The sequence below is a fragment of the Ambystoma mexicanum genome, chromosome 3p (genome assembly GCF_040938575.1).
Source record: "Ambystoma mexicanum isolate Mex_15411 chromosome 3p, UKY_AmexF1_1, whole genome shotgun sequence".
Taxonomy (NCBI): domain Eukaryota; kingdom Metazoa; phylum Chordata; class Amphibia; order Caudata; family Ambystomatidae; genus Ambystoma; species Ambystoma mexicanum.
Genome location: NC_090925.1, coordinates 150,266,212 through 150,293,429, shown reverse-complemented (window position 1 = coordinate 150,293,429; position 27,218 = coordinate 150,266,212). Strand labels below are relative to the sequence as shown.

Genomic DNA, 27,218 nt, shown 5'->3' with positions numbered 1-27,218 from the left:
GGAGTGCTCAATGTATAAAGTGACGGAGTACCCCATCACGATTCTGGCACTTTTCTCTAGGGCAAACGCAGCTTCTGCAAGAGATTGTTCGCATACAAAGTGTCCTTGCATTACTGAGTCAAGTGTGCTGCTGTAACATGCTAATGGTTTGCACCCTAGAGATATTTTTTGTGTCAGCACAGCAGTCATGAGTGTTCCATTTGAGTGCGAGAATAAGTAAAATTCTCTGCCTTAATCGGGTGGCGCTAAGACGGGCGCCATACTTATTAGCTCTTTTAGTGTCAAGAATGCAGTGTGCATCTCAGGAGTCCATTTTATTGCAGCCTTTTCATTCAGTGCTTCTTTCAGGCCATTTAACAGCGTGTGTAAGATGCATAATCCAAAATCCATGCACAGCAATAGTTACAGATGCCAAGAAACTGTTGCATGTTTTTTACATTATGCGGCGTACTCGCTGCTCGCACTGCTGCTCCTGTCTGGTATTATCCTTTTGGCGTCTTTTGAGAAAAGCTCACCAAAGTATAGCACTTCTGCCAAGCAGTACTGCAATTTATTTTTGTCTGCCTTGTACCCCTTGTGGGCCAATAATGTCAGCAGGACAATTAAGTATTTTCTACATGTTTCTTCTCCTTCACTGCATACTAGGAGATCATCCACATATTGTATTATGGTACTCTGTGCTACAATGTTGCCAAAGTCTTCATGTAGTATTCTGTTAAATATACTTTCACAGTACCCTTGGGGCAATCTGTGGTGTTCGTATCTCCTTCCCCCTATTGTAAATGCAGTTGGGTATTGTGACTCAGGATCGAGGGATACTGCGAAAAAGGCATTTTTTAAGTCCACTACTGTGAAGTGGGTTGCCTCCTTTGGGATGCTGCACAAAATGGACTCTGGATTTGAGACAAGAGGGAATGCCTTTTGGACAATATCATTAAGGGGGCGGAGATCCTGTATTATATGCCACACCACGTTGCTTTTTTAATCCGACAAATTGCAGTATTACATGGGGAGATAGAGGGAACAATGGTGCCCTGCTGTAACCATGCATGTATTGTATTTCGGGTTCCTTCCTCTGCTTCCCTGGACAAGGGGTACTGTTTTACACGGGGGAGGACAGCTCCTGGTTTTAATTTTATTTTCACGGGGGTCACTTCTCTCAGTAACCCTACATCATGTGGGTTCGTGGTCCACAAATATGGTGGCACATGTTTTAAAGCTGCGTCACAAAAAGATGGCGGAACACTGACAGTGACCATGAGGGTACTTGCTACTTTTCTTTTCTGAATCATAATATCACAAGGCATACACATTTCTAGTATGATCTCCCCATTAGTATCGTTGTCAGTGAACAATTCTTCATCGGTTAGCTCTCTCAATGGGATGTTTGGATCTATGCACAATACCGTCCTCCACTCGCACTCATGCGCGTCTAGTCCTATTGCTACAATGCATTTTGCTGATACTTGCACTCCTTGTAGATCAAGTGAGATCACTGTTCCTGGCACTATTTCAGGTGGGGCCACAGGATGAAAAATGAAATCAGAAAGTACTCTCCATTCTTTGCGTGTTAATTCTGGCACTGCTCGAGCCAATACTTGTATTCCATAGACAAACATGTATACATTAGTAGGTATTCTTCACACTGTGGTCTCATCTGCCAGTGTCTGTAACAACAGCATTGCTCGAAGTGCACAAATCCCGGGGGTTGAGCACACTATTCCTCTCTGTGTGAATTCAATTGTTATATTAATCTTACTCCGTAAGTCTCTACCCAGTAAATTTATGGGGGACTCCTTATGTTACAGTAGGGGTGCTCGCACTGTTTTACCCCCTATTCTGACATCTAAATCTTCTGTGTATGGAACCATGACCACTGCCCCAAAGAAACCTTGCGTCTCGAGATTCTTACCAGCTAGCGGAAAATTTCCTTCATGTAAACATGATTTCTCAGCCCCGAGTCCACCATAAAGATGAACTGTTTGTTTCCTATCTCCGCCCCACCAGTGTTCCTCATCTGGTCGTAAGGTCGTTGATGGTAGGGGAATCGCAAGTGCTCTCTGTGGGCTGTCCTAGTTAGGGTGGGTGCCTATTCCAAGGCAAGAGAAAATATTGTCATCAAGCACACACGTTCCATGGAACAGAGAATGTGCGCCGTTGGCACAAGTAGCAAACCTATTTGTGTGTGTGTGGGTCATTTGAGCTTGCTGTGTTGGATGGCTTTGCATACAGGGAGGGGAGTGTCTGAAAGTACTATACCCTGGCAGGGGCCTGCTATCTGGCTGTTCGCCACTTTCATGATTCCCCATTGGTAGGCCATAAGGGCTACCAGGGTGTGGGTCTCTGTTCTATTGTCCATTGCTGTACCTTTGGTTATTTTGATAATTCTCCATGGGCCTACTTGCAAAGTGACCCACCTTCCACACGTCCAACTCTGTCCCAGAGCTCCTCCTGTGGTACCTGCCCCCATATCCTCCTCCTCCCCACTGTCCTCTGTACCCACCTCTTCCTCTGGTGGATCTTCCATGGGTACAACCTCCTTTCATCGTGGGACATTTTTTCACTGGGTTTTTTACTGTGAATTCTTTTATCGAAAAAACCCATCAAATTTTTTTGGGGGGGGTTAAAAAATGATATATATGGGATATGGGTTTTTGGTAATGGATATAAACTGAAAGAAAGGGAATGGTGGAACTCCCCAAAAAAAATATAAAAAAATATAAAAAAATTGGCTTCTATCCCAGCTATTTTATCAAGGGCCTTTTATACCTCCTTCAGTAGAATAGGGAGGTTGATTGGTCAAATGCCGTGCCCGTATCCGCCCTCCGCATCTCCTGCACCCGAAGAATAAATGCGCAGCATCTTCCTCCTCCCCCTTATTACATTGCATTATTGAGTGTAAATCAGGGATATCTGGGAAGGTTCTCCACATGGCATCCTACACTTTTGCTCGTACATTATTAAATGACGCGCCATCATGTATGTCATTCCCCAGGGATACTCCTGGGAACCACACCTTCACCCACACTGAGTCTGCTTGGTCCCCTACTGCAGTTGCTAAAAGACTCTTTCATCGAGTATGTTCTTTTTCCAGAATCTAGTGTGACGAGCTTGGTAGAAGTAGGATTTGCATCCCAGATGGGTGCTAAAGCTGTACTAAATGCTGCTGACAAGCTACATCTTCTAGGTTTGGAAGTATTGAAAACTAAGCCAGCCAATGCAGTAAATTCTGTGAGGACGGCTGGTACGGATGTGGTTCCTCTCAAACATGGTCCTGAGAAAAACAAATGGCATAAGGGACCTGATGTGGCATCTAAGGTGGTTGTTGACTCACTCCCCTGGCCACTGTTACCTAAGATCATCATGCAAGTGTGTCAGAAACTGGGTGCAGGCCAAAGCTCTCTTTACTTATGAGACTGTAAAAATCATTAGTTGGAATACGATGGGTTCCAGTTCATTTAGGAATAACGAGATGAGAACGCTGCTTTTTGGGGGAGGTGACCTGATATAACTGCCAGAGACCTGGCTAGTAAATATACCTGAAATAGATGGCTTTAAAATAATAATCCAACCAGCACTGTCGAAAGCGAAGGGTAGACCGATGGGAGGCCTCCTAATAGCTTGTAGACAGTTTCTATTTGATCAGATAACACCGATTCACTGCAAACAAGAAGGTATCCTTGTTGCGAAGGCTGTGGCACCCCTAGGCAGTGGTCTTCCCATGGTAATAGTTGGAAATTTGTACTGGAACCCAGCTCGAGAAAAACGGTCAAACTTTTAAAATTCTGTTTCACTTATTTTCACCGAAATTAAGCTACTCTATCCTGATGCACTGGTGGTGTTGGTTGGCGGGGTCTAATCTCCCAATGTGTTAGAATTAACAATTCAAATTCTAAGGGACTTAAGAAAGCAATAACAATGAATAGAAGAAGGTGGTTGCATTTTTTTGAGGAATGGGATTATAAGATCTTAAATGGGTCAGTAGAGGGGGATTTTCCACCTGCTACCACATGGTCTCAGGGAGCCTCTGAGTCAACATTAGATTACATCTTTTTATCAAGGAATCTATTAGAAATGTGTACTCATTTCTCGGTAAAAGATGGTGACACCAGTGACCATAAGTGTCTAGAAGCCCTTATAACCTGGAACCTTAATAGGACTGTGACTTTATGGCAAAATGAGGTCACAGTAAATTCTCAAAAAAATAGGCTTGTAAAATATCGTAGAGACGGTGATCGCCTTAATGATGGTTTGGCCCAACTTTGGGACACGATGCCCCTGTACGATCTGGGAAATAATCTTGCACCTCCAACTTTCTATGGTCTATTGACCACCCGCAGAATTTACCACAAGGAAAACAACATACACATAGACGCGTGTTTGATGAGGCAACTTGGCTTAAAAAAAGAGAAACATGTAGCACACTAAGAACATTAAGGACGGAGGAATCTAACAAATTCATTCTGGCTGCTGAAACAAAAATTATTCTAAATAATTTCCGAAGTTGGTCCAGAAATCATATAGCGCCCCGTCTGCAAATGCGGAGAAACTATGTTACGTTCCTTGGGTTCCAATTCCACCCGTAATTTCTGGTCACTAATTAATAATATCAACAATGATCAAAGGGTCGACCAAACAAACGCTGTTACAGAGTGCGAGTGGATTATCACAAGCCACAAGGTGAACCTACCTTTATAGCGGAAGGGAAGTGGGCACTACGATTCGCCAAGGAAGACATTTTAGATCTGATCAGAAAATCCTCATCATCGCGATCTGCTGGACCTAATGGTCTTACTTATCAAGTGTTCAAGAGTAACCCTGACCTATGGGTACATACTCTACACATTATTTGGAGGAATTATCGAAAGTAAAACCATTCCCTGTCATGGAAATCGGCCATTATAGTACTGATCTTTACAAAGAGGACAGGAAAAACCCATCCAGCTATAGAACCATAGCATTATTAAATGCTGAGAGCAAGCTATTTACGGGGCTTGTGCTGAGAGAACTTGAAGCCTGGGTGAAGGTTAACAGCATACTTCCTAAACAACAGACAAGCTTCCGACGGGGCCAATCAACAGCATTAAACAGTATTATACTTGCATCCTTAACAAAACAAAAGGATAAAACTAATGTAGGCAAGTTATATGCAGCTTTCATAGGTCTCTCAAGCGCTTTTGATCTCGTTAATCGATATCGGCTCTGGTCTAAGCTGGTACAGAGGGGTGCGCCGAAGGAACTTGTGAACATCCTTGTCAATCTCCATGACACAAATACAATACGAGTTAGACTTACACTGGATGGCCACTTGTCTGAACACATTATGGTTAACAGAGGGGTTAGACAGGGTTGTCTGGTGGCTCCCTTTCTGTTTACCTTCTATCTTGCAGAATTTAGTCAGCAAAGAGACTCCTCAGCTCTGGCCAGTGTTAAGCTAGGCTCTCTACCCATAAAGTAGCTCATGTATGCGGACGACATTGTCTTGTTAGACAGAACACCAGTCGGTCTGCAAAGACTCCTTAGAGCACTAGACCTCTATATGAAAGTTAACGATCTCGTTGTTAACCCAGAGAAATCAAGGGTTATAATTTTTGGAGATTGTGGATCTCGAGGATGTAGATTTCCGTGGTCAATAGGGGGCCAGCCTATCCCTGTAGTAAACGAAATAACCTATCTCGGATACATGTTACACTCTGTCCCAACCATCAGGCTGAAGCTAGAGGAAACACTGGCCAAGAGTCCACAGTTAACAGCACAAATGAAAAAGATTCTCAAATCTACCCGTAATTCAATTCTACGTGGCAAAGGTGATACCTATTTTACTCTATGGTATAGAGGCAAAACCTTTGCTATGGTCAATTGATTGGCAGAAAATTGAAGCTGTGATTTGGAAGCAGGTGTTGGGTCTGCCCAAAAGTTCACTTACGGCAGGCCTGAGATATGAGTTGGGCCTTAGATCCTTTAAGATGCAAATGGATTGAAAATTACTTTCACTCTATAGGTCATTTATTGACCCAATTGAGAACACAATTTACGAAGATATCTTGATATATCTGAATCTTGAATCATCTCATATCTTGAGTGGTCTTAGGCTAAAAGTGAAGGAAACTTTACTCCACTGTGAGCTCAACGAACATACATTGCTCAATAACCCTGTGAAGGTTAAAAAAGCTCTTTCGCAAAGAGATTGGATCACGACAGGCGACAATGTGAGGTCCTCTTCAATCCTTACCTCATTTTCCAAATATGGCAAAAAACGGGGATACCTTGCTAGATATCCTACAAGGTTTCCAGATGCTATAACCAGGCATAACTTCCTTAGACTACACCTCAATTTGATCAGGACCGGTTCGGTTCTGAGCAAATGCGGCATAACAGTTGACAAACATAATTCCTGCCCTGAATTTATTGTCCCTAGTGATCAGACCATTGAACACATATTGCGATTCTGTAGGAGGGGTTGGGATAGTAGAGTACAACATTTGACCCCCTTTGTTAATTGACATCGACAGGCTTTCGTCAAATTCATTCTGGGAAAGGATGATCTCAGGACATGAGACAAAACTAACAGTGAATGTCTTACGAGTTTTACAGCAGACTGGGTTTATTCCACATGAATTCTGGTAATTTTTGCTTGTCTGTACTGTGAATCTTATTTTTTCTTCCTTTTCTTTTTTCTACTTTTCTTCTGTTTGTATGCTTTTTCTTTTAGGATATAATCTGTTTTTAGTATTATGATGTTTCATTTTTATTGGAAATGTAGTTTGACTGAGATATGACAATACTGGGTTTTTATCTCTTTTTTTTTCCTTTTGTATATTTCTTTTTGTAAAGTGGATAAAATGTGTAAAAAAAAAACCTACTTGGTTACATCACAATAAATTTAAAAAAAAGAATTAAAGAAAAAAGACTCTTAACGTCTCCAATTGCTAGTGGGACCCCTGCCGTGTTCTTTTCAAATTCATAGATCAATTTCCCCGCACTCCCAGAAAGTGGTGTGAGGGCCTTGAGAAGATTGTTTTTGTCCATCAGCGCGCAGGGCACGTAATGAGGCCTTCCTGCTCCCTTATGGATGAGTGGAATTTGTAGTTTCGACCTTACTTTTTCCTTACTTACCTTCACTCCTTTCTTTTTCGATTGTGCTATTCTACCTAACCTGTTCCTTAATCTTCCCTCTCATCCTGCTTCCTCTGTCACTTGTGGGGTGGCCCAATGTACTTGTGGTAGTGGTGCCCCTTCTGATGCACCCCCTTCACCCTCATCAATCACTCCAGCTCTCTTCGTCCCGTTCTGTCGCTACAGTGTCGTAACTCGCACTGTCTGCCTCCCCTTCTCTTTCTACTCTCACAGTCTTAATTGGTGTACTATCTATTCTAAAAAGAAAATCTCTGGATTTCCACTCATCCTCTGGTAACTGAGGAGCACCTTGTACTGGGGGTTGTGAAGGTGGTTGTCCACCCACCGGCACTAATAAAGGTGTTTCACAGAACATCCGTAATCGGGCCAATTCTGCCTGGGCAGATGTTATTATGCTTTCTAAATTTTGGTTGGTTGGTCCTGCGCGAGTAGAAGGTGTTGTTAGTTGGGCATAGGGAAGGGACTGGGCCGCTGCCGTAGCATTTGGCGCACTTCCCCTGGGCACATCTACTGGGTCTGCATATCCCTCTGCGGGTCGCGTGAGCAGTGGCTATAATTTTTTGGGCTCCTTACTCTTTTTCATCTTCTCCCTTACCATCCCCTTCCCCAGCCGGGCCCCCCTTTTCGTTCTTTTTCTGTGCGGCGGGCGTTTCTTCGAACATTTCCCACAAGTCTAATACTTCCCTTCTATTTTGGAGTTTCTTCCCTTGTATTTAGCCATTAAATGAGTGGCGACATGATCAAGTGTTCCCTTATCTAAGGACCCCTCTTCCAGCTAGGCACAGGATGCTTCCTCCCCCTTCAGTTCCGTTACCCACTCATTATGGTATTTCTTTTCTTGGTATAGGGGGAGGTTTTTACAAATATGGGATGGGGGTGTCTATCCCCATGTTTTGACAAATACCTCTTTTTCTCCTTTTTCTGTTAAATTCTTCTATTCTTCTATTCAGAAGGTAACACAAGGGGTATATGTGTACTCTACCTCACCCTACTTTGTTACTCTTTTTCTCTGTTACACAAAACTGACGTGAACCACGAAACACGTTGAAAAAACACAACCAACAAACAGTTGAACAAAACAAAACATGGAACAAATAATTTTCCCCTTTCTATCCCTTCCCAACAATTCTTTACCCCCTTTTTATACGTCCTCCATTCACATCACCCGTGCCCCTCCTGGGCCTTACTCCACAATATTGGAAAACACTAAGAAATGTAAAAACCTGAAACTCTTCAATTCGCTATCGAGCCTACTGCATATATGAGGCTCCTACTATGTTCTCTTTTCTCATCTAATACGTCTCGCCCCCATTCCTCCATAGTGCATGGGCGTCCCTTGCGAGGGATGGGAGACGGAACCTTTTTCACCAGAAAAAACCTTCTTCCCCTTTAAATTTAGAGGCACGCCCCAGTGCGGCCCTGGGAGCATGCGCTGCCTGACTTCGCCCTCCAGTGCCACACTGTAGTCCCCTTTTTCCATGTCGATGGGAATGGGCCGAATTCACCAGCGCTCTTGGGTTTGACTTCAGCCATGTAATTCCACGCGTGGATACTTCTTATTCTGTCTTTTTTTGTCATTTTTATCGCAGGTACTTGGTCCTCAGGTGGCACGCTCCACCCCGGCGCATGTCAACTTCCACAGAGTTCAGCAAGTGTCCATCCTGCGACGGGCTCTTCCCAACTTCAGACCACCACGCCCTATGCCTACATTGCCTTGACCCAGACCACGGCTGGCAAGCTTGTACAGCGTGTGACGCTCTGTCATCGAAGGCACTGAAGAAAGAACTTGTCAGGTGGAGGGAGCTCTTCCAGAAATTGATTCCAGAGGACCTCAAGGGCTTCATCTACCACCAATCCAGGCCCAATGTAGGGCCTTTGTTTTCCAACGCATCCCGCAAGGGAGACCTTCCAAGGGACTCACCCATGTGGGAGGGACCGCTCAGGTTCTTACACCAACAGGCGCACCGAGGCTGCTCCAGCTACCAGGCTACTGGTCGAGGGATCTTCGGATCCTCTCGATGAAAGTGTTGAGGGACTGGAAGGCTCTTTTACTGGGTTTACACCCGAGGGGCTATGCCCTGTTACCAGCAATTCTGCCGTGGGAGTGCCTAAATGCAGCTCTACCTGCCCGAGGGTGCCACAACTACCGGGCCTAGGTCCGAGGAGCGGGGTCGGCCTCATGATCCACACTCAAGAGTCCTGGAGGAGGCTGGGCCCAGCGAGCCGAGCAACACGACGCAGGCACGTGGAGGCAGCTCAACAAGATGGCCACCGAGCCGGACATCCGCACCTGTCCGCCGCTATTCCACGAGTTCGGCGAGGAACGTATGTCAAGGTGGGACTGGCATTAACCAGGTATGTGGCCTACGGCCTACCCCTCATTTGCTCAGGGCAGCTTCCCTGTGTGTCCATATGGGCAGAGTATGCACCGGCCCCAGCAGCCACCCGCTACTCCTTCTATATCGCCTACCACCTCTTCAGCATCCGAGGACAGCTTCTTCTTAAAGTTCCTCGGGTTTATGAAATCGCCCCAGATGGGGATGGGGGGGGGTATCCTCAGGCACGCCGTCGGGGAAGTCCTCCCTACGATGCTAGCGACACCACAAATGCTGATGCCTCCGGCCCCAGTGCAGCCTGTGCCGGCAGTCCCAGCCCCCAACCCATTGTCCAGGCGGTTCCGCAAACCCCTCAGCAGCCTCCGGCTCCGGTCCCTGCACCTTAGCCTATGACTCCTAACACTCCTCCTTCTGCGCAGGATCCTCCCAACCCCCAAGACACAGATGAGGAGGAGGATCCCGACACTCCCTCATCGGCCAAGCCCTTCCACGAACGTCTTGCCGGTCTGGCAGAGTACCTGGGCCTTCCCCAGCCCGAGGTGAAGCAGCTAGCAGAGGGGGTCCTCTTTGAAGTCCTCAAAAGAGCCCCTCTGCTAAAAAAAGGGATTCCACTACAGAACGATGTAGTCTCTCTGGCCAAGAAGGGTTGGCTTAAACCCCACTATGCCCGGCCGGTCAATCGACACCTGGACGGCTACTACACGCAGATGGATGGGGATACACTCTTGCTATTGGCCCATCCTCAGCCACACTCCTCAGTGATTGCTGCGGCATCACTATACTCCAAACCTGAGTCGTCGTCCTCCTCTTCGTCTGTGGCACTGCTAGGCAAGGAGGAGAAGACCTTGGAGGCATATGAGAAGAAGCTGTATTCCAACGTGTCCTTACATCTTCGCCAGGCCAATGCAGATGCCATTCTGGCAGCCGCTAACCAGAAATTATGGCGGGAAATTGCAGAGTTCCTCCCAGAAATCCCCACGCAGAGCCAATCATGCTTTAAGGCGGGGCTAGCCGAGGCCAAGCTTGTGGTGCAGGATATCATGGAATCCACTGTGGCTCACATCGACACCTCTGGCCATGCCATCTGTATTGCCACAGACATGAGAAGAACTGCCTGGCTCCGGGCAACGAAGTTCAATCCGGATGTCTAGGAACACATATTAGATCTGCCGTTCGAGGGGAGCGACCTCTTCCACTCCACCACGGACGAGGAGCTGGACAAGAAGAAAAACAGCTCACACATGGCCTAGTCTTTATCCATCTTGACAAAGACCATGCCCAAATCTTACACTCAGTCACAGCAGTGCTCTGACAAGGGGAGTACATACGGAGGGTCCCACGGCTTCCAAGAAAGGAGGTCCAGGCAGCCAGAATGCTCGCCGACTCCTCATCGGCGAATCAACAAAAAGGGGGGGTAAGGCTTTTTCCAGTCCCCCCTACTCCGCAACAGCCTCTGAGGGGAAAAAAGGCATGACATGCCCCTCTGGGTCCACGTGTCTCCAATGGCTTGCTCTCCACGTGTATTTTTGGCACCAGAACTTCGCGGACCCTTGGATCCTCTCTGTAGTCTCCACGGGGTACCGCCTACCTATCCCTGCCTATCCTCCCTCCTCCCCTCCACTCCCTCAAGTTGGGACAGCAACTCTATTGGCAGAGATTCGGTCGGTTGTACTGAGCCAGGCCGTGGAGGAAGTCCCAGCCTCCCAGCGAGTCTTGGGCTTTTACTCCCAGATTTTTGCCATTCAGAAAAAGAACCAGGCTGGCCTGAGTTGTGCTGGACCTTTACACTCTCAACCTCTACAAAGATTCAAGATGGTTACGCCAGCTTTTATTGCGGAGACACTGCAAGGGAGACTGGATGTGCTCCTTGGATCTGAAGGAAGTGTACCTACACGTCCCGATTTGGCAGCCCCATCGTTCGTTCCTCCGGTTAAGGATCATGGGCTTCCATTTCCAGTAGAAGGTCCTTCCTTTTGGCCTCAACTCGGCCCCCAGAGTCTTTACCAGGCTCATGAATGCGGTGGCCACCCTTCTCGGGGCCTCCAAATCTACCCATAGCTCGACGACTGGCTCGTTAGGGCTACATCTCCAGAATCAGTTCACCACTCTTCCCACGCTCTTATGAACACGCTGCACGATATAGGCTTTTTGCTCAATCTCAAGAAGTCACAGCTGCAACCTATGCAGACTCTGACCTCCTTGGGCCTCATTTGGGACACACGCTCCGAGAAGGTGTTCCCTTCAGAGGACAACATCACGGCCATCAAGAGGGCCATTTGCCACTTCCTCAGCAGAGAAGTGACCTCGGCCTGGTGGTACCAGCATCTCCTGGGTCTTCTAGCGGCGGTCCTATTGGCCGTCCCACACACAAGACTCAGTATGAGGGGGATACAGCTGCACTTCATGGCATCATGGAACCATGAACGGGGCTCTCAAGCCGAGAAAATCAACGTTCCTCCATCTCTACACCCGGACCTCTCATGGTGGTACAGGGACTGCAACCTACGGACAGGCAAGCCTTTCCGGCCTCCCACCCCGCAGGTGACTATCACCATGGACACCTCTCTCGAGGGCTGGGGAGCCGCCGCATCCTCTGCATCCTCGGCACCCTCCAGCCCTGTGCAACTGACAAGACGGAGTGCGAGGCAGTCCGAAATGCTGCCCCAGGACACAAAGAAAGCACGAAAATAGTGTGGGTCAACAATGGGAGTGGGGGAGATGGTGTCGGTGGTGTATAGGTGAATAAGGGGGTGTTCATTGGGGGGCATGGGGAGTTAATTGGGGGTATGGGGAGTTCATTGGGGGTATGGGGGGTTTTGGTGTGGATGGGGGAGGGGTGAGGCACTTTTCTGTAGTTTACATTAATACACCCGTTGTGTAAAAAATCATTCAATGCCTGGACATTGTTCATTTCGTGTGTATTAATTTTATTCATGACAGTGCACAGTGCCCAACTCCCCACATACCCTGTGTGCATGTCCACATGGACCCAGTGCTCAGTGTATCACGGACACATATCCATCAACGTCCCTGTGGTTCAGAAGTATTCGTCAATCAGTTATTGGCGTACAGCACGGCCATCTTGTGCATCACGTACTGCCAGGGGTGCTGCTTCTCCTCCGTCTTCATCCTCATCATCCTCACCCGGTGCATGCATTTTAATGTCAGGTGGCAGGGGTACATTTCTCCGGATGCACATGTTGTGCAGCATGACACAGGCCATGGTGATCTTTGCCACCTTTTATGGCCTATAAAGGAGTGCTCCACCAGACCTGCTTAGGGAGCGGAACCGCGCCTTTAACAGGCCAGAGGTCTGCTCAATCATGATACGGGTATGAACCCGATTGTACTCCTCTTCATGGCTGTTCCGTGGGTTTCGCACAGGGGTAAGTCGCCACGGCTTCAAGGGATATCCTCCATCACCTGCATGGGAGTACAAAGAGGTCTGTGTGGGTCACTCTGAGCTGCCACCTTCAGGATTCAGTCATGGCCGCAGCTATTTGCTGTTGACATGCACAAAGATTATTCAGATGCATTGTGTACTGCAATATGGTGTGCTAGTCTGGATGGCGTTGAACAGATGATGCAGGGTAATCACTTGCATGCTGATGCGGATGTACTGTGGATGCAGAACGATGTCTTGCCTCCCATGATTGCAGTGTATACTACTCTGTGCATAATCACACTAGCCACATTGGGACAGTTGTAATCATGTTTGGTCATGCATTGCTTGACATACCCATGGTGGCCTGGTTGTGCGTCTGACATGTTGTCATTGATATACGGCATTGGTCCAATGTGTGGCAGTGATATGTCATGTTCGGGTTGGGAGATTCAGGTCAGAAGTGTTTAGCTCTGAGTGCATTGTCCACTCACCGCCCATTCCCACCCTGGTTGAGTATGCATCCCCCACCTCACAACCCCGATGCACTGCCATGGGATAGTCAGGCAACTCAACAAGCAGCCAGATACGTCGTCCAGCATGTCGCTCCATGTGACGGGGTAGCGTGGAGTTACGCAGCACCATGGCATCATGTGTAGATCCGGGATATCGGGCGCAACAATGTGTGATGATCTTGCTGGAGTCACATACCATCTGCACATTGATGGAGTGGTATTGCTTGCGATTGCGGTACACAGCCTCTATGGCATGAGGGACTACCAAATCGACATGGGTGCAGTCGAGGGCACCAACGCAATTGGGCATGCCTGGCAGTGCATGCAAGCCTACTTTGGTGTTGGCAATCTCCTGGGCAGTCCGTGGTAGGGATATGTGGGTGCTAGCGTGCTTCAGGAGGGCATCCAGCACTTGGGTCAGCATACATGAAAAGAGTGGTTGTGATATGCCATGCAGCTGGCCCACTGTGTGCTGGTATGTGCCTGTGGCCAGGAAGTGGCGCACAGACACCACCTTTAGTAGCGGGGGGATGGCAGTGCATATTTCAGTGAGGCTGACAATGTCGTCATGTATCATGTCCACAATGGCAGTGATGGTGTCCCGGTCCAACCGGTACAGGGTGTGGATCTGCTCAGGGTTTAGATTGAATGGAATGGGTCTGATGCGAGGGATTGGTGGCTGCCTACGAGGTACTACTGGCTGCACTGGTGGTAATTGCTGGACCTGTCTCACCCTCCTTCTCCTCCTGCGTCTCCTCTGTGCTGCCTGTTGTTGTGGCTGTAATTGTTTTTGTAGTTGGTGTTGTTGCTGTAGTTGTAGCAGTATAAGCATGTCCTCCAGCCCCATGATTGCAACAGCTAGTGTTATCATTTTGGTGTGGGAAGGGGTGTGGTGTGTGGGTGTACTCTTTTTATACTGGGACAGGCTCCATTGACTCCACCTGTGGTGATTGTGTGCACCTGTGGCAGTTGCCTTCACTGCAGGTTGCTGTTTAGGGGTGGTCCGCGATGCCTGTATGGCCGCCGTCGTACAGGCCCTATTTACCGCCTTCAGGATGCTGGTAAGTGCATGCCGGCATAATTTGTGATGTCCTCCTACTATCGGCATCCCAGCATTTCCTCCGCGAAGGGGCGCGTGTACGCGCGCAAGCTGGTATGGAGAGACACGGTACGGGCGGTAGCGGTATTGGCGGGTTGTCGGGTCGTAATGGGCCGGACCCGTTAACGATTCCGGTAATACCATTCCGCCTTCCTATTTTCATTACCTCCATTCTCGTAATGAGGCCCACAGTCCCATTGCTCCTGGGGATTCATCTTTACAGAGGGGTCAGCAGCCAAACCAAGCATATGTAAGCATTAGTTATATTTATTTTATTTATTTATTTGTAAAGCACACTGCAGCCCACGGGCATCAAGGTGCTATGAGACAACTTAAGAAGGCTTGATTCAAGGTTACACGAATGCAGCCTCTGCAGAGAAAGCTTGGTACAGAGAGCTTAGTTGCAGTTACAAGTTCGACATAAACAGCAAATGGCATAAATGCAATGTCACACAAAGAGCCTAGTTTTGATAGCTTTCCTGAAGGTTGCATGGGAGTCAATCATCCTAATGAGAGGTGGATTCATATTATCATCTGTTCTCATTTATGCAGAAAATACTTGGGACATTGAGGCTAAGGGAGATGTTACAACTGTGTTCAATTGGGAGTCCTTGTCCCCTAAAGGGGAGGCACTCCCAGTGAGTTCCTGCTTTTCCAAACCACTGACCTAGTTAGATATTCGTGATGACTACGAATGCCATCCAACAGTCCTTCCTTATTCTCCTAGACAGGAGAAAAGATCAGAAAACACTTTGCCTGGTCTCCATTTTGGGGCTAGAAAGTAATGCCCAGAAATTGATTGAATATTCCCTCGAGAATTAGATATCATAAGTTCGGTTAAGGCAGTTATTCTCTAGCCCTGACATCTTGTACTGTAATCTTCCCAAAGGGATCATCCCCCTCTACCTGCCTCTTCAGTACACGTGTGTGTCCCTTGACAACAGTCATGGAAGAATTCACACCTGTTGTCCAATAATATGCTGGGGGTACTCAACTGAAACTTGGAGTGAGCAAGAACCCTAGGGACAACCAAACCATGACTGAATAACTAACAGAAAGTCATGTGTGAATGACCTTGAACAATATTTGCCTTGATAGAAACAAAATGTAACTCCTGGCACCTATCATCTTATCATTCAAATGGCCCAAACCACTGGCAGCCAAACCTCTCCCATTCCGAATTGCCCCCAACATAGGGTACACCTTCAATGCCAATACCACATCGAAGTGCACATTTGCAACTGCATGTATTAAAAATGATCCTCCCACATATCAACATGAACCACAGAAGTAAAATTGTAAAAGCATTGATTTTATCCAAACAAGTTTGCTATTGATGGCTCTAGGTTGACCTACCAGAAAAGAATTTCAGACAAAAGCAGCAATAATTATTCTTGGCTTTAAACCCCAGGATCACATCACTGCAAATGTAAAACTCTTGTTTGGCTCCCAGTTGAGCAAAGGATGGAGGTCGGAACAGGTGCCCTGAATATTTAGCCTCACCCCCATCAGCTATGGAGACTTCCCACCAGGAAAAACCAGAACAGGATTTAGATCTTTGCCGTTCCAAGATCCACGGGTCTGAAACAAGATCCCAATTAACGTGAAGTGTTGAGGACCCTGCCAAATTCATAAGGGCAATCAAGCGGATTATGCTGCGCCAACCTGGCAATGTCTTTGAACACCCTCAGGAAGCTCTGCAGGCCGCCCCGTAACCTTACATTGAATAAGCTGCCCTACCTCTAGCACATCCCGCTGACCTTGTGGACAGCTCACCAGTAGGTAAGTGCCTGATCCACTCAAGCCTGCCAAACTAGGGCTAATTGATCATTAACTAACCAGTCTAACCGTGAACGCAGACCTTTAATGCTATAGTAAATTGTGCCAAAACATATGTAGTTCCGCAGTATGAACATCTGTACAATGTTTGGTGAATCGGGTGTAACTTACACATTTCAAAGTGACAACTCTTCCCAGGAATACCACACACTCCAGAAGAAAAAAAACTTGCCACAGTAGGGCTTGTGTGTCTGCAGAAAGACTACATATTCAGCAGAAAGTTGCTTGTGTCATAGGATAAACTGAGCCAGTCTGAAACACTGTGCCATAAAGTGTCTTTTGCGAGAGATATATCCATCAGTGGCTTTAAGAATTTCCGTCAGTAATCTTTGTGAGGGGGAATGCTACCGCTGGAATTTCCTGCACAGAACAAATAATGCCTGTACTGTGCCCAGAGACAATTGTCCAATAACAATATTGTACCTTGGCACAATGCCACTCCAAGCCATGTGCCACTGAGTAGTATTCTTCAGAACCCTGGACAAGATAATATGGTCTACAGAATAATTTGAAAAATATAAAATACAGTAATAAGTACCCAAATGTACCTCGCATTGTGCATACCTTCTAATGTATTGCTGGACCATTGTTTAACTTCTTCAAACACAATAAGCCAGCCTGAAGTTGTCACGGATGTAAAGATCCACACTCCATACCATGACTCTTTCCACTGGCAAGGGATGTGGCGCACAATAAAACCGCTTTCAATTTTATTGATTTCGGATTCAGCTTTGAGAAGGCACCCAGCCCGTCTCACCCTCCTCCCCCGTGTCCTTAAGAAACACCCCTTGTCGCAATGGACCATGAACCAGGCGGTTTGTAAATTGAAATATTTATTTATTTTTAATTTCAAATGCAAATCAAACTAATCAAATTTAGGGCAGCAATCACCAGTGTGGTGATAATACACAGCAAAATGCTATAATACAATTAATTTAACTTTCTGACATCAGATATATATATATTTGCAATGGAGATGGAAGCAAGATCACTTTTTGGTCACACTCATAGATAGCACTTGTGTTAAGTACTCCCCCTGCAACACTCCCCCAAACCCCTGCTAACTAAATTCTGTGTGGGTGGAAAGGAGTAGCAAGGAGTCACAAATTCAGAGGGAAAAATCAGATTTTAAATTCAACCTACCATCCAGAATCAGAGGCTAAAAACAAAAATGTAAAACCTTGAAAAATGGAGCAAAATGGCACTCGGAAATCACTGGCTAATTAGAGGTCAGTTTACATGTGCGGTAGAAGAGATAGGACTAGAATTTTGTGTGGCTGTACTAATGAGGCAAGGAAGCTTACAAGCTACTGTGTGTTAAAGTACTAAAACAACATGAATACAGGTGAGAAAATCAGCTTTGGGGAGGAAAACATTGCATCCAAAATCACACGTGGCAAAATTGCAATTTCTTATTTTTTACAGATTTAAACAAGCAAACAGCTACAGAAATGAGCTAAACAGTCAAAATCGAAAATCGTTTTTTCTGATAAGGTACAAAGGCACAGAACAGGTATGATACTGAAGTGAAAGGATGACTCTTTATGTGGTGACAGTATGGGTTTCTTTATAAAAAAGGAAAATCGGATTTTAGAATGAAAACAATCTCACGGCAAAATCGGTTTTGATGGTACAATGACAGGTTCTACTGAGACTATCTTTTAATGGCTAAATTATTAAAGAATGACCCTGCACCCTTTAATTTGCAATTTTAACCAGTTTGCGCCGCGCACCTCCTTATAGGGGAATTAATTTATTTAAAAAATGGTACTAAGGAATTAAATAGCTGAAATAATTGGCAAAGAATTATACTAACACATGGACTAACACAGTTTCTTCTGAGGACAGGATAGAGAATGCTGACAATTTGGGAAATTACTAGGGTTTCTTTTAGGATTTTTATAGGGTTTGGACAGAATGCAAGGTAACAGAGCAGTGTATGCAGCTTTTTGGTACTGGGGAGGGTGATACTTACAAATTGCACTTGAGGTGGGTAATTGGGACAGCTTAGCCGGGTCTCTGGACAGCGAGGCCAGGGTCTGGTCACTGGGCAGCAGCTGGGCTCTCCTTTATGGGAACAGCTGGGCAAAAAGGGGTCTGGTCTCTGGATTCTCCCAAAAGGGGATCAGCGGCCTCTTTTCTCCCAGGATTAGTGGGTCTGCCTGGATCTAGCTCGGTGGTCCTGCCTGGATCTATGGACCTGGTTCTGGAATCTTGGAGTATTGCAGGGTGAATTTTGAATGTTGAATCTCCCTATGCCTTCTTGCTTAGGTCTTATATAGGCAGTATGACATCAGAGAATTTACAAGCTAGGCGGAAATAATCTGGACATACCTCTTTGACTAGGATAGGTCAGGCTATTTCTGCCGCCACCACCCTCTGAGCTGATTGGAATGAAGGAAGTGACCTCCCCTTAGATATATGCCTTTATGGCTCCTTTTGTCCCACAACCCTAATTTTTCACAAAAAGGACTTATGGAATACAACTTTATATTCACAATCGTCACACTCATAAAAATAGGATAGGCAGATCCCATATTTTACAAGGAAATTGCCGGTCCAAACGCCAAGTCTGTATGATGCTGCTCTGCCCTTTTGGCACCCTTTCGCAGTTTTTTTATGTGAAACATTTGATCTAAAATTCTACAAATGGCTACACATAAGCCTAATGGTGACTGCCATATTTTCATCAAGTTCAATATCTGTGCCATTTACGTTTTCCCCAGAAATGCCTTTTTACTGCCATTCACGTCCACCTTATGTGAGGAAGACACACACAGTTTCATTTCACTTCTCCAAAAATTACATTAAAATTGTCATCATACCACATTACTGCTTATTCAGATCACTGAAATAGATGTCTTAATGTAAACATTTTTTAATCAAATGGGCTGGATTTGTCCTCAAATGTGGGCGGTAATTCCAACCCCCCAGCCAAATGTCTTCCCTTGGTCAGTTTGTGTATGGGTTGCCATGACTCCTCCTTTGAACCTAGGTAGTGGAAGCTGGGAGAGGTGTCAAATGAATTCACACTTCTTTGTGACAGGGCCAGTCCCCCTAGGTCCATTGTTCCTTGCTGTAGAAATGCCGAACAGTCTGACGGGGGTTGCAAATTTCCACACTTTGGCCCTTTCATTTTTTATGGAGGGGATTCCTTTCCCAAGAAGGTTTGGTACCTTTGAAGTGCCTGCCTAGGCCAACTTATTCTGCTGGTTTAACACATTTTTTCCCCTTTCTTTCTTTCACAGAACCCAAGTCTTTTGTAAATAAATATATTATACATTTTAAACACCATCCCCACACATATACTACTATTCCTGTGCGAGTAATGGCATTCTTTCACATTTAGTTTTCAAAAGTGTCATTTCCCTGCTTTGCAAAAGCGGGTTTTACACGTATTCTTTTTAGCTCCTATTTATTTCACAAATGCGATTTCTTTGGCATATATTTTCTGAAAGGCCTTTACAGATAAGGTCAGTTTCAGAGCACAGAAAGATGCTTGAAATAGTTTTTTGGGTAATTGACACAAGGCTAGGGAAAACTTATTTTCTTTGAAGTATCTTGCGTGTGTTAATTTGTTGCAAAAGTGAATGCCGGTCATGCGGGTTGGAATGAATTTCTCTGTGCTTCACAGATTTTACTTGATAAACAATGCTGTTGTGGGCAGGATAGCCTTATTTGATGGTGTTCAACATAAAACAGATGGACATGGCTGTGTTTTACTAGAACCAAACTTGTGATGTTTAAAAAGGAAAGTAGCACCAGTGCGAGTTCGTTTCAAATGTAGGACATTTTCTTGTGCAGCTTTTTAGTTTTTTTTTTCTTTTTTCTTTCTTTTGATGTCAGAACAGCAGCGCTGAGCCATTCTGCCTTTGAGATATTTATTTTGGGTTCACATGAAGAAAACAAAATGCAGTCCATTCTTGGGGGGGGGCTATGTTCAATCGAGCCCCATATGTGCTCAGCAAACACAGCACAGCCATTTTTTGTAACTGCTGAAATGCAGTTTTGTGCTGCAGGGGATTTCAGTCGGGGTTGGTAAATATACCCCACAAAGTACAGTAATGTTTTGTGAGTGCCACTGCAGAGCCTGTCAAATCATCTTGCTTTTTTTAGCCCGTTTCTTTCGAGGTAATGAGAGGTGGCTCACTCGCTTTGCATGCCCAGTTAGTCCAACCTGTTTGAAAGTTCACCAGTCACTAGTGACTCTGACCTGTACATTAGAAAAGAACATTCTTTTTTAGTTTTGGTCTCTGGTGGTACTTTTGCCACCAAGGCAAAGTGATGCTGTATGCTAGCACAAAAAGATCTATTGATCCAAAGGAGTGCTTTTATTTTTTTAAGCTTACATGTGCCCTGGCTTCTAATCGCTGCTGCAAGAGAGGCGTGGGAGAGAGGTGTGGAGTCCCTGCACTCCCACTCACCCTCTCTTTCCTATTATTGCTTCCATGAACACCAAGTGTGGGGAGTTAGGGGGGTGCTGGAAGTACAACACACTCCACTTGCACTGCCTGCCGGCCATACCCACTGAAGAGAAGTAGGCAAGGATGGAGCGGGCAAGGATATTACCTTCCTTTTCTTGTGGCCTTGTTCTCCACAGTTCTGTTTTACCTTAGAACAGTGCAACTTCCCTGCTCCCTGTTCGACAGCCACATTTGGTACCTAGACCCCTGTGAAAAGGCAGAGGAACGGTGGAGGTTGATGGCTCTGGCTGTGCAGCAAAGGGAGCAGTGGTGTTTGGTTCCTCTCTCTCCAGCCATTACTTAAGTAAATGTGAGCAGCTGCTTTTGATGGCCCTACTGGCAGTGGTTTGAGTAACTGGGCTTTTGTAGGCACTGCCTGCCAATCGTGTGGCATTCTATGGCCATACCTGGTATATGATAGCCATGCATATACCACACGATGTGATCATATGATAGCATTGCGAGGCATTTAATTGGAACAGCTGGGAATAGTAGGCAAAGGCTTGGCCTGTCATACTGATGCCTGGCAAACGACATGGGTGCCTCCATATTTGATGTGAAGAGATATTGCATGGTGGAAGTAATGGGAGTGTAGCGGTAAAAACCTGGCATACGGTGGAAGTACCCAGACACATGATGGCACAACCTTTGATTTAAATACCATACGATGAGAATGCCAGAGCCTATAAGGATTGGCAAAGCCTGGCAAATGATGCCAGTATATAGGAATATTAAAGCAATCCCTGGCAAACGATGGCAGTGCTAGTACATATTATGGCAATGCCTATCAAAAGATGGCAGTTGCCAATCAATGGAAAATGGCATGAATAGAATATCGAATATAATAGCATCTGTGGCAATAGAGAAAAGGCATGTTCCCCATCGTGAAGATCACAGATTCACAATCCTTGCTGTGTTAGGTATTCCTCGCTCCCTCTGAATAGCAACGTGTGCTCCTCTTCAGCAGTTTTACATGGTAACCCCACTTCCACAGTCCTTGACCTTGATAACTCCAGTTCTGGCTCTGGGTGCAGCACCTTGTCTCACATTCCTGTCTTTGGCCTCAGGGTTCCTGTGCAGTAAGTGAACGTTGCTCTTTTCGTCCCTAAATTTAAAGGGCAACTCCCCCGAGATGCGTCTCTGAGCTTTTCTAATTTGGCACCATCATGGTTTCCCCTCAATCTGGGGGGGAGTGGGTGGTGTCCGTGTGTGTCCGTATATATTAAAAGCCTTTTCCGCCTTTAATCAGTACCCACTGTGAACCTGCAGGAATTCCCTGAAATTGTGCATTTATTTCCTTGTTTTGCTTTTGCAGGTTCGAGATACGCGATTACTCCGAGTGCGCCTTCCTGAACACTTTTGCCAGAAGCAGTGGATGTCACAGCAAGATGAATTGGATCTGCACCAGGACCAAAGCACCTTCTGATGCACGAAAGCGGAAAAGGAGCGCCTGGACTCGGCCACATTTTCACTGAAGGCATTTGAGCAGCTTCTTGGGCACATATCTACACTTACCTGTCAGAGACATCCACTGGCACTGCCCATGCAGCGCATATCGGCAGAATGCAGGGGTTTCCGTCATGCACAGCACTCCCGGCTGGGATAGATTGTGCAGAGCAGACTGGTGGGTGGGCAGGTTACAGGGTACTGATGAGACCCAATAAGGTCGAAATATGTGCACACTGTAGTCTCTTATCGAGTCCAGTTACTTGTCACAGGCAACCACTTTCCCGTGCCCCCTGCAGAGTGCATCAGTACGCCCAGGGGAGTATCCAGCATTGCAAGAGTGGGGGCGAGCCACGAAAGAGTCGTGCTTCCCCACCCCCCCCAACCCCCCCAATGCAGTGCGTGCAATTCAATATGGTCTCATTCGTGCCCACAAACCACCCACCCCCGCCCCAATCTACTTTTTTGCCAAAATTAGTGGTAGACGGCATTTTAACACACAACAAAACAAAACCTACAGAATAATTACAGATGCAGGGGAACACATCTATTAGAGCTCTGTCCAGGCGCTCTGGGACAAAATACATACACACCTCCTAATTTGCATATGGATTGCACCAACAGAAGTGACTTCACAGAAATGGACATCGCATCAGTGTTTAATACTTGATCACTCCCTCCCATGCACAAAATTCCCTGCTAATAGCCCCCCCTCCCTCCCATCAGTGCCTAATGGCTCACATTAGCTCACGGAGCTCCTGGCGGCGGGACCCTACTCCTGTTTGTAAAAAGTAAGGTGTCCTGCTGCCAGGACAATGAGCGTGCTGAGCAGGAATTGCTCAGCAAACATTGTCCTCCAAGCGGGACACCTTTCCCTGTTGGGCACCCTGATTGAGGTGCCGAACGGGAGAGGTGTCCCAGTGACAAACATCCTGGTTAGGCAGCTTGCCCCTCTGCCCTCTCGCTCGGTTCACCACCGAGTAGGAAGCAGAGTTACGAGTCATGCAAACCACTTCCTGCCCAGATAGAATGCGACAGCCAGACCGGTTGGTGGACGGTACGAGTCATGCAAACCACTTCCTGCCCAGATAGAATGCGACAGCCAGACCGGTTGGTGGACGGACTACATATGTGAATGATGCGTTCAGTTACTTAGTGCTCTGCTTCATACAGTTGGAAACATACTCCCAGTGGGCGTTTGCTGAGTTTGCAAAGCTTACCATAAAATACAGGTGGCAAATATATAGCAAACAGAAACCAAAATCTTTTGCTTGCAAGCGACCACTAAGCCCTCCTGTTACTCTTTCCTCCACACCCCTTAATTTGCATAATGTTACCATGCTGTAGCCTGGCAGAGGGTAGAGGAAAATGCTGCATGGCCCAATGGCCCTCAGAAGACCTGCCACAAGAACTATTCCAGTCCCAATTTCTTATTGTAGTCCATGAAAGGTTAATTTTGCAATTCATTCTTTGGAGGGAGATAACACGAGGACTCCAAGAGGTTATCAGGCAGAATTTGGTCTGTCATGTTCAACTCAACGTGAAGGGTCACTCTGGCGAGGTGAAAGGGGGCGCATTTCCTTGGTGGTGCTGGGGTACTTTGGGGAAGAGGCCCCTCCACCCAGCTCTGGCACACCATAGCACAAATAAACACGGCAATGATGGAAGGCCCTGTGAGGGCGTGGATGCTGCATGAGCAGAATAAGCCCACCTGTCTTCTTCAATCCCCATTGTGGGTCATGTGCCCATTCAAGGCACTACCGATCACAAGGTGAGCTAAGATTGAATGCATCAGTGCAAAGCCTGTCTGCCTGCTCTCCTCCCTCTTAGGACCGACATGTGCTCAACTTAAAGTTGGCGAGGTATTTGCTTTCGTAGTCACAGGCTTTGCTGCCGTCTCCCTTTTTTATTGGTACTGGGCCTCATTACGACCCTTGCGGAAATGGAAAAATGATGGCGGAAATGCAATACCGCCATCGAACACCGCTCGTTGCGATCATGACCCGTCACCGTAAAGTACGATGCCATTAGCGACACCGCAGTGAACGGCAACGCTAACTGCACCAAGTACGCGCACGCGCGCCTTGCAAAACCGGAATCACCGCCATGGCGCAACGGTACGCGAATTCTGACCCTAGCGGACATGTACTGAACGCCATCAAGCACGTCGTAAAGTACCATTCCGCCATGGCGAGAAATACGGCAACGCGAACCAACCGTAAATGGCCCACTGAGTGCCTGTACTCCACTCCCTGGCCTCATTGCACAACTCCTGGCAGGCGCAATGTACACACACTATGCAACCAGTGAAATCCACTATTCACCCATGCATGCCAACGTAGAAAAGCATGCAGGGGCTCAAAGCGCCCCGTGAGTGGGCATCCATGTACGGCATGTCACCATAGCCGTACTGACGCAGCACAGGCATGTGAAGGTACAACACATCAAAATGAAAATCAAGAACACATGACACAAAACAACAGTAGTCCCCCATCGCTTGCCACCAGCGCAAGGCAACATCCACAACAGCATCCTGAGGGGGATTGCACCAGCCCTGTACTCATGCCAGTAAACAAACCAACCATCAGCAGAAGCATGTACCACACAAGTCGGCAGAGTGACTGAGCAGCCAGGCCCATCCCAAGAGGGGCCGATGGGAGCTGCAGGGCACAGATGGCATCAATACAGAAGCTATTCCAATGGACATGACCCCAGTCCCCCTCCAACAAACGCACGCAAACACAGTCACCTGTGACCAGCCACATTCTGAACAACCCATCATTCCACCAATCGACCTGGCTGACAGGCACCAGTCGGCCAAAAGCCAATCCCCCGCCCCTGAACAGCACATCATGTAAACAGACACAATGGCAGCCTCTATCCGTGACCATACTGTGCTACGTAGGCAAACGCGGCCAGTACTGTACCACACAACTCAACTCAGAAGGCGGAACACAAAGCAGATCATCATGCAATACATACCGCCACAAAGCGAAAATCGCCACATCACCTGCAAAGAACAACGCAACACGACAAATATCGGAATACAATTTAAATGCACATCCAAATGACAAAGGCCCCACATCAATTTGCAAAATCCCACCAAAACAACCATCATCACCGAGGGCTGCATCTGCAATAATTGACCGGCTTCCACTTGTGTGACGCCCTGTACCATCATGGCACACAGGGCTTACATCAACGTTCCAAAAGGCAACATGGAAGCGGCAAGAACCGCAGGTCCGTCCCATGAGGCAGGCACTAGTCGAGCTGAAAGGCCGAAATGTTGCACCTAGCCACCAGTACAGCGTAAGGGCATGTGGCCCATTGGCGATCGTCCCATATGATCGAAATGGAGCTCCACTGATTCACCCGAAGCTGCAGGAGTCGAGAGTAAAAACCATCTGGAGGAGTGGCGTAGAGATGGCATCTGCAATAGGGCAGGAGATACCTGTCACCCAAAAGAAACACAAATCAACCGATTGCATTACGGGACTCATGATGCATTACAATCTTCATTCAACACACCAAATCCACACCCATATGCATGCTAGCCCACTCCAAAGGAATATACACACCCCTAATCCAGTATCGAATCACAACGAAACCAATCGAGCTAAATACACCATTGGCAACGTCGGTTACTGTGCATGCGTCCGTCAAGATAGAACCCATGACATGGGATTAGTAACGTGCCTAGACACAAGTGTATGAAGGCGCGTCGAGACAGGGAGGATCCGACAAGGGCAGAGAGACGTATGTCCCACTATGGCAGCCTTGCATCACATAACGCAGGGGAAGGGGAGTGAACCAAGAAACCCATGTACATGGCAGACCCTGAACGGATTCATCAGTCCATGCATCCACACATCATTCCCTCATCCCGCAATGAAAACGCATGAATATTCACTCACATAATATGTGAAACTTCCATCGCGTCTGTGCGTAATGCAGTCCGCAAAAACCACTGTGCCCCTGGCCGGATCTGTAGTGTTGTGAAGCAAGATGGATTTGGGAACGTCCTGCCTTATCGTCCACTACGCTATTGCGCATCCCATTCAATTCATATCATTCATTGCCTGCTCGTTATGGGCCATGTCCCAAGGACATTCTACAATAGAACGTTACATTTCCAGCCAGACCTGTGGGCGTATCCTCGCCGCTACTTCAAAACCAAAAATGCTGGCCTTCGAATTCCTCACTTGCAACATTACGTCGAAAAGGCTTCTGTGAACGCTTGCATTCACAATTACATCAATGTAGTGCGGCTGTGTGTCATGATGCTAACTGGCTGCAATCACAAATGGGACGCCACGCCCGTCGGTGAAGTACGTTACTGTGCTGCATGAGGGTCGGCCATCGATCGAGCCCTACATACCACTGACTCTTCACAGGTATGTAAGCGGCTGCAATCATAGCATGTGTAACAATGGGAGCATAGCATGAAAATCAGTCAAAGTACATCACACTGCCATCGGGATTTGATACATGATTCCAATCCCAAGATGCCATGCGGCCAAATGCAGCCTTACGTGCGGGCCGTGCTCGACCAGAAGGGATTGCATCTGCCACAGATTCATTCAATCAGCACAGGTGGAGGCCATACAGGCCGACAGCACATATATTGCAGACCCAAACCCCTCCCACAACCACTCCCACTCCAAAATGCTACCGGCAGGACTAGCGATGTTGGGCCTGGGGTACCAGATAGCACTGCAAGTGCTACAACTACAAGAAGACGACGAACAACAACAGGTACAACAACCGGGCGCACAGGGGAGACGGAGGAGGAGGAGGAGGAGGAGGGCAAGGCAGGGTCAGCAAGGCCCACAAGCACTGCCACCACCACCACGCAGGCGGCCCGCAATCCCACGCCTCCGAGCCGATCCGTTCAACCTCACTGCTGAGCAGATCCACACCCTCTACCGTTTGGACCGGGACACCATAATCGCCATTGTGGACATGACACATGCTGACCTCGTGAGCATGATAGATAGCCCA

General features: G+C 47.0%; 1 protein-coding gene across 1 annotated transcript in view; it reads left to right on the top strand.

Annotated features, from left to right (window-relative positions):
- Window positions 1–26,405, top strand: part of LOC138580180 (C-type lectin domain family 2 member D3-like) — a 131,726-nt gene extending 105,321 nt beyond the window's left edge. The window contains exon 5 of the mRNA XM_069650508.1: window positions 22,087–26,405. Within this exon, the coding sequence (XP_069506609.1) occupies window positions 22,087–22,246 (160 nt within the window). The 3' untranslated portion in view covers window positions 22,247–26,405. The remainder of the gene's footprint in view (window positions 1–22,086) is intronic.
- Window positions 26,406–27,218: the final 813 nt, after the last annotated feature.